General features: G+C 41.3%; 1 protein-coding gene across 1 annotated transcript; it reads left to right on the forward strand.

The window, feature by feature from the left end:
• The first annotated feature begins 2,147 nt into the window (after positions 1-2,147).
• Positions 2,148-5,709, forward strand: LOC116420421 (beta-defensin 126-like). Its single transcript, XM_031945299.1, has 2 exons — positions 2,148-2,275; positions 5,282-5,709. Exons 1-2 carry the CDS (start codon positions 2,218-2,220, stop codon positions 5,659-5,661), a joined length of 438 nt encoding a protein of 145 aa, XP_031801159.1. The 5' UTR covers positions 2,148-2,217; the 3' UTR covers positions 5,662-5,709.
• The last annotated feature ends 5,803 nt before the right edge of the window (positions 5,710-11,512 follow it).

The raw sequence follows: 11,512 nt of genomic DNA on the forward strand, positions 1-11,512 counted from the left end.
AAGGCACACCCTTGGTGCCAATCAGTCCATGTTTCATCATTGTCCACAATCTGCCCCAGCCCCCAGCATCCTAGCCTTTCCCCAGTGTGCCTTTTCTCATGCTGTTTCTCCAATCTAAATATCTTTCTCCTAGTTCTTTGCTCATCATTTTAACAAACCATCAGACATTTGTTAAACAGCTTCTGTGTGCAGAGTACTGCTTTTGGGCCCATAGACACAATGCTTGTTCTCAAGTAGTTTACAATGTATTCACCTAAGTTCCCTGAATCCCTAACTCATTGTAGTCCCATCATCTCCAGAAAGTTTGCCCTGTCTGCTGCAGTCCCCAGGGATCTCTTCTCTGAATTCCTTAATGGAATTCAGTTCCTCTGAACATTTTTTTCTTAAATGATTACCCTGTATAGATTTCATATATAGTTGGACACTGGATGAGAGAAAGACACTGCCACTGGCTTCTGAGAATTGACAGCCTAGTTAAAAAGGAAGACAAGTATGTAGATAATTGTCATGCCCATTAGAACATAGCTATGGGCAAAAAAAGAATATGAGATGTTATGAGAAAAGATGAGGGAAAGATCACTCAGTTTGGGTAGGAGGACTCAATGAAACAATTCATGGTTATTGTTTGTCCTTCATTCTCTTGCGGGCCATGACATCAGAGAAGTGATGCCATGACATACAAGTTGGCATGTCGCCTTAAAAGGAGACCACCTGGAAGGAAAGTAGTTTCAGTGATGGGAAGAAAATCCTCCTCAAACTTTCTTAAGAGACTAAAAGCTTTAAAATCCCCATGGAAATCATGCTGAAACTACAGATACTCTGAAGATTTGGAAATATGTATAATTCACACAGAGATAAAGAGCAGGGTAAAGTGCAGAATTTGACAGTTATATACCAGAATTTTACAAGATAGGAGCTGGAGAAACCTCAGTATATAGTAGGTCAGAGCTGAAAGGAGCCTTAAAGATTGTTTAAATCTAATTTATTTTTTTACATATGTGGAAATTGAGTTCTATTCAAAGTCAAATGGGTAGTTAGAGGTAGAACTGATTTCCTGACTCACTGGATTAGATCTTTTTTATTCTCTCAACTTTTAGCTCCTTCAACCCCTTAGTCTCCACTCTCCTCTCTGTTTCTGTCTCTCTTTCTCCCTCCTCACCTTCCCTCCTTTCCTCCCTCTCTTTTCCTTCTCTCCCCTCTCCTCTCTCTCTCCCTTTCTCTTCCTCTCCCTTTCTCCCTCCTCCCTCCTTTCCCCGTCCCTCCCTCTTTCTGTCTCTCTGTCTCTGTAGTCTCTCTCCCTGTTCCTTTCCCTGTCCCTCTCCCTGTCCCTCTTTCTCTCCCTCTCCTTCTTCCTGTCTCTGTCCCTCTCCTTTTCCCTCTCCCTCCACCTCTTCTCTCCTCTCCCCTTTCTCCAACTCTAGCAGGTGATTTCCTGAGAGAAGTTTTGGACAGAAGGGATGAAAAAACTGTACAACACTTCAGGTGTCTCAGAGAGGTTTTAAAAAGAAAAGATTCAATGGAGCCCACTGGGAATGAGCATGAATTAATATTTCAGGTTTTGCTTTTGTTTTTGCCAGGGCAGAAGGGGCTAGTTCTTATGTTTCTTTCTTGAAATTCTCTGTGTTTTCAATTTAATTGATGAGAACCTCAGTTCAAAGTAAGTGTGAAAGCCATATTCTATTGAAATATTTATAGGAAAGAGAGTAAATGAATATACATATTTTTCCAATTTGATGAGGACTTGGAAAAGGGAAACAGGTAGTCCAACTTCGTGGCAAGAACATTGGTTTTAGATTGAAAGAATACAGATTCTGGTAAAATAAGGCCCTTGCTAATAAGAACTGGTCTAAATCAATCTCCTTCTCTCCAGCTTAATTTATTCGCCTGTAAAAGAGTGATTGCCAAAGTCCCTCCTAGCTCAAAAATCTGTGTTTCTATAATTTACTACTTTGAGTGTGGTTTATATCTCCCCCAGCAGAGCCACTGATAGAGATTAAAACCCAAGAGGCACCCAATCGGAGTCGCTGGTCAATGGACAGTCTGACCTAATGGAATAACACTGGGCAACACAGAATTCTACTCCCTCTGTGGTTCAACACTCCTGGCCCCACCCCACTGGGGAGGGTAATAAATGCTGCAGCTTCAACTCACAGTATACAGGGAGGTCTCTCAGTTCTCCATTAACCCTGCCGGTTCTCTGTCCAAGGGACATCAACCATGAAGCTCCTTCTCCTGGCCTTTGCCATTATCTCATTTCTGGCACAGAGAACCCAAGGTAACCTGGAACTATGTTGAGGGAAGAAAGAGAGCTGGGACTGGGGCACACTGGAGTCATTGCAGCTGCTCATGATTGTGGGATGGGGCCATGGAATGAAAGCCACGGCTATCAAGAAGCACTGAAATCCACCTGTGAAAAGCAGAGATACCCTTAGAGTTACCCAGAGGCTGTATAGACCCACATTTTGTCTTTATGAGAACCAGGAGCTTTAAGAAAGAGAAATATGTTCCAGGAATGAGGTGGTGTGGTGAATTGGAAAGAACTATGGATTTGGAGCTAGAACTATGGAGTTCCTGGGTTCAGAAGTTGACTTTGGACCTGTGTGACCTTGGGCATGTCCTCAGGTTTCAATCAATTAAATGACAGGGCTTGGGCTACGGTCTTTCTAAGGTCACTTAAGTTCAGTTTTTCTACCTATGTAGGCTAGAATAAATCAGCTCCACATATCCTAATTTAGGAATTAAAAAACAAACTCTTCTTTAACGAGATAGATTTTTAGCCTGCACCACAATGGGCTCTAAGTTAACTCTTCAATGTACAAAACAGAACAATTTTAATAACAATTTTTTTTTCTCTTCCTAAGAATACTTTGTGAAAAAGGCTTTGATCTTAGTGTTCTTCGGTGTAGTGAACTTACTGATATTCATCTCCAATTCCCTTAGGTCTTTTAATACTAATAGCTTATGTTTTTTCTTAGACTTTGTATTTCCAACTTAAGGATCCAAAAAACTCCAAGCTTCTGGTCTAGCCAATAGAGGCTAATCTACATTGGCCACAGCACTATCTAGAGCCTGTTCTAGGGTTAGAAAGGGAATAGAAGCTAATGGGAAAGGGGTGCATGGGAAAAGGGAGAGACAATGAGAGATGATTCTGAGTTTTTGAGCTGAATGACTGGGTGGATGGTGATGCCATCCATGATCATATCCGGGGAAGTCAGGAGGGCCAAATAATTTTCAGGGAAGATGAAGGATTTGTTTGCAAATGTGTTGAATCTGAAGAACTAGTATTGCATCCACCTAGAAATGATCTATGTATGGGCTATCAGAAGTGTGAGCCTGGGAAAGGATCTTCAGATTTGAGGGTTATTCTCATAAAGATGAAAGAAAGGTGATGAGTGAATTAGAGAAAATGAAGAAATGAAGCCTTTCAGACATGACTATTTACATATAATCTATATCAAATTATTTACCATTTTAGGGAGGGGAAGAGAACAGGTGGAGAAAGAAACTTTGGAACTCAAAACTTTAAAAAATTGAATGTTAAACATTGTCTTCAGATATAATTGGAAAAAATAAAGTACTATTTACAAATACATATGCCCCAATTTTGGGAGACAGGAGGAGGAGTAACCAACACCAGAGACAGAGTTAGACATGCTCTAGGTCACTATAGTAATCACTTAGTGATTACACACTTAAATGTGAGAGCTAAGGGAGATGATAAGAATTTCAAAATGAAAAGTATAACCAATATCATTAAAAGAAACTATAATTGTCAAGGAGAATGAAGGCAGAGAAAAGGGCATGCACCTGAGCAGAAGGAGTTCTGTTATTAGTGACTATAGGAGTAGCTATCTACTCTAATTCTCAGTACAATTTATGCAGAAAAGTCTTTGCCATGGGAACTGATTTAATTCCAAGCTGTGTGGGCTGAGCACATACTTGAAAATCCTGCATGATGTTCCTAGGAGAGCAACAGTTGGGAGTGATAGAGTAATCAGAGATATTCTGCAGCCTGAGTCAGAGGCTCATCTCCCAGAGACACTGTTCTTTCCCTCGCATGTTTCTAATGAAGAATTAGAGGAATTACAGAGCACAGAATCATATTTAGAAAGAGAAGGGACCTCAGAGGACATCTAGTTCAGCCTACTGAACTTTCCCACAGATGAAGAAACTAAGGTGCAGAGAGATATGTTAATTTGCCCAAGGTCACTTAGGTAGTGTCAGAGGTAGCTTGAGACCCATGTCTTCTAACTCCAGAGTCAGACTTCTCTCTCCCATCCTTGCTGCCTCCCTTCCATCACAGAAGGGAACTTTTGAGAAATTTTCTGTTCAACACTCCCCCCACTCCCAGATGCATTTTATGGACGAGGTAACTGGCTAAGTGTATTTCCTTCAGTACAGGCAGGGAATGAAAGAGCTGGGATTTGACTCTAGCCCTTAGATTCTTCAATCCAGGTCTCTCTCCACTGCAGCATCTGGATCAGAGGTCTCAGTTGACGACCCTTCCTATTGTCTTCTTCCCTCCCCTGCGAATCTGGACTCCAATTAGCGTCCAAAAGGAATGCCTCTGGGAATGGGGCAGCTAGGTGAACAGGGGTAGAGAGTCAGGAATACCTGAGTTCAACTCCAGCCTCAGAACACTCACTGGCCTGTGACTCTGGGCCTCCGTTCCCTCATCTGGAAAATGAGCTGGAGAAGGAAATCGTTAACCACTTTTTGCCAAGAAAATCCCAATTGGGGCCACGAAGCACGGCTGAACGACTAAAACTATTTTCTGGTGCCTATTTCCTGAACCTAAGGACTGGGCAGATGTTAAAAAAAAAAAAAAAAAAAAAGATGGTTACTTTGCATTTTCTAGGGACAGGAGCATAAGGTGGGGTTGAGAGCTCAAAATCTTCTTCTCCATCCTCCCCCCTGCTCTGGGGGAGCATTTTAGGAGGTCTGGGGGACCCCTAAGTCTCCGTGTGATTCTGAGTGATATTCCTGCTGAGGGAGAAAGTCTGAGAGGTTGGGAGGTGCTCCCCTTCCCCGGAAGCACAAGCTTCTCTCATTACACTGCTTTTCTCTCTCACCGTCCTCCCCCCTTTCTCCTAACCAGATCTGCCATCGTCTCCGGCTCCGCGCCCCTTGTCCTGACAACCTTCAAACCTGATGTTTGGGATTGCAGCGACCCAGAACCCCAGGCTTTCCCTCCCTCTTCCACCCCTCGCCAGGGCAGGCTCGATTCCTCCCATTCCGAGGCTCCCCTGTTCACTTTGTGCTCTCTTCTTTCCTTGGGCAGCTGGTTGGGGAGAAAAAAAATGCTTCAATAACGTGGGGCGCTGTCGTGCGAGCTGCAAGAGTAATGAGAAGGAGCATAGTACGTGCCTTAATAAGAAAATGTGCTGTGTGCCCTTGGACAAGCTTCCGAAGGAATCTTCAGATTCGTCCGCGTCGGGCACGACTGCCACAGCACCTCCCAAAGCCGGAGCCTTGACCACCCAAGCAGCTGCAGGCGGCTCTCCGGCTGCAGCTGCCCCGGCCGCAGCTACTGCAGCCGCAGCCACCCCAGCGGCCGCAGCCCCACCACCGCCCCCACCACCGCCGCCCCTTAGCAGGGAGGTGAATAGAGTGAAGAGTAAGGAGAAAGCAATGTCAGAGAGCTCGACTGCCTCCGCCTGAGTACCCATCAGGGCACCTGCTCAACTCTAGGCTCAATAAAGTGTTCTGACCATCTCCTATGTGTTGCCATTCATCCATGCGCCATGGATTTATGAAATCATTGTATATTGATCAGAAATTGAGAATCCTACTCATAGAAAGCAGGTTGGGAAGTGGAGGGTTAGCTGGGAAGACAAGACAGTGAGTGGAAATGGACCAGGGTGGCTTACCTGGAACCCCTGAGGGGCAGGAGGTGGAGGGGTGATTACCGACAGCTCCAAGCACTTGCACTTATAGACTAAGTCTCAAAGTCAACCAAGTATTTTGCACATCCCCTCCCCGCAGACCAGCACAGGAGACAGCGGGAGGGAGTCAAGACTGTGCTCTCTCCACTTCCCATTCCTTACCAAGGTTCTTTTCAGGGAAAGAGGGAGCTTAAGGAGATCGTGATTAAAGAGGCTTAAAGGCAATAGTCCTAACAGTCCGAGCTGAATTCGGTGCCCTCTTCCATGGGGGAAAAGATGATCAGTGAGGGCCTGAGCCCATGAAACCTTTGCTTTTGCTCAGCTTTCTGTGGGTAGAATGAACCAGGACTGTGGAGATTATCTGAGGAAAATATGGCCTCCAGTTCTCCAGGGATACCTGGAAATAACAAAAAGAACATTATACTGAGATCCCTGGAATGCCACTAATGGCATAATGTGGCCTCTTCCTTGATTGGTAAGTGACCTTAGGCAATTCACTTACCCTATGATTAATCACCAAAGGGCCTTATTTCCTCCAGCATATTTCTCTTTCTCCCTCTGGTAGAGTCATCTCATATAACAAACAATATCGATTAAAGACAAAAGTAAGAAAAAATGGACATAAACAGTAAAAATGATTGCTAAAAGCCTGAAAATAAGTGTGATGCTACACTACACTCATACATCTGCTACCTCCATAAAAGAGTGGGAGAGGATTGTCTTCCCATCTCTCTTCTTTGGACTCCTGCTTGTTCTTTGTAATTTTGCAATATGAGTTTTTGAGGATTTTGGGGTACTTATCCTTTCTGTTTACATTGTTGTAGTCATTATGTATATTGGCTTCCTGGGCTGCATAAATTGCATTCTTTCTATTCAGGTACATCTCACCAGGCTTCTTGGTATTCTTCCTATTCATAGTTTCCTACAAACATAACAATTTTCCCTTACATTACTGTGCCTCCAATTTATTTCACCATTTCCTAATCAATGGGCATCTACTTTATTTTCAGTCCTTTGCTATTTCAACAAGTGCTGCTATGAATATTTTGGTGAGAAGTTCTAGTAGCACTAATATATTGGTGCTCTTTTGATCTGCAGGGTAGAAAGCATCCAACAGTTTAGCTGTGTGAAGTTAGAGAGCTGGGCTGACTGATAATGAAGCTCAGTGTAACCCTATTATTCACTCATACAGCCCCCAAGATGCAAGGCAAAATTTTACTGAGGCCAAAGTCAGAGTGACCATATCCTTTCCCACCAAAATGACTGAAGTGGTGACATGTGCTTCTAAAATCAAAACTCCAGATGGTTCTGGACCATTTATATCTCTCAGATTGATTGTAATGCTGGAGAGACTGAGGCAAGATAGAGATTAGAGAATATTTTATAATTTATTTAAAAGGGAGATAGTTTACTGGGACCAAATGGATCCATGGTTTGGTCCCAGGGGTGAATGAGACTATGGTCTCCAAGAATCCAGCAGATAATGTGAGTTCTCCAAGTCGTATATCTATATATCTATATATCTAGATAGATAGATAGATAGATAGATATACACACACACACGTGGCTCAGACTCAGGGGCTAGAGCAAGGCAGGGCGGAATCACGGTGCTGAGAGAGGGAACATTTGACAATCTGGCTATGACAGGGTGAGGGGTGGCATGGGGGACATCTGATAATTGGGATTACAGAGTGGGGAAAGGCACCCATCATTCTGATGATGCCTAAGATAGAAGATCTTTCTCCTTATCTGGATCATCATGATTAGGAGGGAGAGGTGGTTGAGCAGAACAATTAGGGAAACTGAGGCAGGACTGGGTCAGGATTATTAAGGAAATTGAGTCAGGACAATAAAGGAGAACTTTGGCACAACATTCCACACACTCTCTCTTCTGAATATTCAAATCAGTGAATTACTTTCCTCTAGAACAGGGGTCCTCAAACTATGACTGAGGGCCAGATGCAGCAGCTGAGGACGTTTATCCCCTTTACCCAGGGCTATGAAGTTTCTTTATTTAAAGGCCCACAAAACAAAGTTTTTGTTTTACTATAGTCCGGTCCTCCTACAGTCTGAGGGACAGTAAACTGGACCTCTATTTTAAAAGTTTGAAAACCCCTGCTAGAAGGTCTTAGCACCATAATTTTGACCAATCCTATGCAAAGCAAATAAACCCAGTTAAAACTAGAAAAATGCAAGGACTTATGGCAAGGATAAGCCTCTCCCTGAAAACACCAGAGCTATTAGCATCAAACAGCATCCCTCATTTAGGGAGACACACACAAGCCTCTCTGTTGCAGATATAGAAGGTCCTCTGCAGTTGGGGAGTATCTCAGCCAGAGAATCCAGTTTGAGATGGACAGTTCACTGTGAGTTAGGTCTGTGGTCATTTGTGCATTTGCCTCAGCCTCTGCTTACATAGGGAGTAGCAGTGCTCAAGACAGTCCTGCTGCCCATGCTCAAGACAGTATACCTTAGGAGGGTACCCCAAGTGTGTCAGGGACTCCAAAGGGGGAAAAGTGGGGCCTGGAGTAGTTCCACCTTTCCCTCTCGATAGAACAGAAGCTGCTACTAGGATCCAGATTTCTGAGCAGATTATGCAGTTAGACCAAGGTAGGTAACCCCAAACTATTAGAGGCCTGATATCAAAATGCAAGGTCCTTGTAAGTATGCTGAAATACTAATTAAGGAACTGGGGTTACAGGAGTGGAAAAACGGATCAGAGAGACTGCCAGTCCCAGGACAGGTGTCTGATTTCTGGTTATTTCTAAAAAAATAATCCCAAAAACTGAGTCTTCCAGGGCAATTCTAGCAGAATAAGAGATTTCAAAGTTAAAATATAACCAGCAAATCACAGTCCAGTAAATTGTAAGCAAGGAGTCAAAACGAAAAGGATTGTTTAAATAATTTCCAACTCAATCTGAATTAGTGAGACAGGGGCAGGGAAGAAGTGCCTAAGAAAAATACATCAGTTTCCCCAGTTTCCTAACCAGTTTCAAGCAGTTTCTTCCTCCCTTTTTTCTCATGGAAAGGAATTACCAAATGACCAGTCTATATATAAATCCCTAGAGTGAATCAAAATTCCTATTCATAACAAACTAGTACAATAAGTTTCCTAAAATCTCTCAGACATACAGCAATAGTTACACAGTTTTAACAAATCCATTCCAAATTTTAAACACACAGTAATGGATGATCCAATCAGGGTTCCTAAATTCCCCATATCAGTCCATCGGGGGAAGGGATAAAGCTTCATTTAAAACTGCTTCTGGCTGGGCGCTGGCAGGAGACTCTCAGACCATCCAGAGGATACATATGGTGTGGCCTGGTGTGCTGGCAATCAAAGCTAATCTAGGTCCCAGAAATAAGTCAGTACCTTTAATTTGACCAAAATCTAGAACAAAAAACACAAATCTAACAAATAAAAATTAGACCAGACTGAAGCAAAACATGAAGAGGCCAGTATGAATTGGCCAGCAGCTTAATAGGTTTTCTTCACAGCACAGGCAAACGTTTGGCTATCAGGTACAGTATCAATACATAAAATGGCAGTTAGGCTTTTGTCCTTTCATTAGTTAGAAAATTAAAAAAAAAAAAAACTTGAATATCCAGACACAATATCCAGTAACAGATAGTTGATCAGACTAAATACTTATTTGTCCAAATATTTAGGATGTAATGATTTCATATAATCAGGTTGGAAACAGCAAGGTATGATATATAACCAGGTTGGAAACAGCAAGGTACAACATAATTGAAACCAGCAGCCCTAACCCTAAAAGCAGTTAATACTTAATTTTCAGCAAGACAGGATAAAATAGATTTAATTCATTTTACTCCACTTAATTGTCCCACTAACTGTTAGAGATAGAGCTTTAAAATTCCTAAATAGCATTAACTATAAGCCAAGAAACTTTTACTTCAATAACAAGTCCCATTAACCAAAGTTTCAGATAAGAATTTGTCTCAGTAAGTTCACTTCTTTCATATCTAAGTAGACACTCTCATAAATGAACATTATACATACAAATTATTGTGCTTTAAAATACCCAATACATAGACAAATATTCCAATTGTCCATAACAGAAACATTTTCAAAGGGACAAAGAAACATTATTTTCAGAGGCTCTTTATATGACCTCAGGATGACCCAATACAATCAATTAAAACTTAGATAGAATATCTTAATACAACATAAAAAAATCCAAGAGGTTCTTAAAAGTATAAACTTTTAGAACTGTCATAACCTCATATTGGTAACAGTAATAAATTTGTTTCAGTAAGTTCATGAGTTATCTTTCATATTTAACAGCAACATTTTCTTTTTTTATTAATAGTTTTTATTTACAAGATATATGCATGGATAATTTTACAGCATTGACAATTGCCAAACCTTTTTGCCAATTTTTCCCTCCTTCCCCACTCCCTCCCCTAGATGTCAGGATGACCAATACATGTTAAATATGTTAAAGTATAAATTAAATACAAAATAAGTATACATGTCCAAACTGTTATTTTGCTGTATAAAAAGATCAGACTCTGAAATAGTGTACAATTAATCTCGAAGGAAATAAAAATGCAGGCAGACAAAATATAGGGATTAGGAATTCTATGTAATGGTTCTTAGTCATTTCCCAGAGTTCTTTCCCTGGTGTAGCTGGTTCAGTTCATTACTGCTCCCTTGGAACTGATTTGGTTGATCTCATTGCTGAGGATGGCCAGGTACATCAGAACTGGTCATCATATAGTATTGTTGTTGAAGTATATAATGATCTCCTGGTCCTGCTCATTTCACTCAGCATCAGTTTGTGTAAGTCTCTCCAGGCCTTTCTGAAATTATCCTGTTGGTCATTTCTTACAGAACAGTAATATTCCATAATTTTCATATACCACAATTTATTCAGCCATTCTCCAACTGATGGACATCCATTCAGTTTCAGTTTTAGCCACTACAAAAGGGCTGCCACAAACATTCGTGCACATACAGGTCCCTTTCCTTCTTTATAATCTCTTTGGGATATAATCCCAGTAGTAACACTGCTGGATCAAAGGGTATGCACAGTTTGATAATTTTTGAGCATAGTTCCAAACTACTCTCCAGAATGGTTGGATTCGTTCACAACTCCACCAACAATGCATCAATGTCCCAGTTGTCCTGCATCCCCTCCAACAATCATCATTATTTTTCCTGTCATCTTAGCCAATCTGACAGGTGTGTAGTGAGTATCTTAGAGTTGTCTTAATTTGCATTTCTCTGATTAATAATGACTTGGAGCATCTTTTCATATGACTAGAAATAGTTTCAATTTCTTCATCTGAGAATTGTCTGTTCATATCCTTTGACCATTTTTCAATTGGAGAATGGCTTGATTTATATAAATTAGAGTTAATTCTCTATATATTTTGGAAATGAGGCCTTTATCAGAACCTTTGACTGTAAAAATATTTTCCCAGTTTATTGCTTCCCTTCTAATCTTGTCTGTATTAGTTTTGTTTGTACAAAAACTTTTCAGTTTGGTATAATCGAAATTTTCTATTTTGTGATCAGTAATGATCTCTAGTTCTGCTTTGGTCATAAAGACCTTCCCCTTCCACAGGTCTGAGAGGTAAACTATCCTATGTTCCTCTAA

The sequence above is a fragment of the Sarcophilus harrisii genome, unplaced genomic scaffold (assembly GCF_902635505.1).
Source record: "Sarcophilus harrisii unplaced genomic scaffold, mSarHar1.11, whole genome shotgun sequence".
In the NCBI taxonomy this organism is placed as follows: Eukaryota; Metazoa; Chordata; class Mammalia; order Dasyuromorphia; family Dasyuridae; genus Sarcophilus; species Sarcophilus harrisii.

Coding starts and splice junctions, on each gene's coding strand:
- LOC116420421 (XM_031945299.1), top strand. CDS start 2,218: ATGAAGCTCCTTCTCCTGGCCTTTGCCATTATCTCATTTCTGGCACAG. Junction 2,276..5,281: donor TCTGGCACAGAGAACCCAAG/GTAACCTGGAAC, acceptor TTCCTTGGGCAG/CTGGTTGGGGAGAAAAAAAA.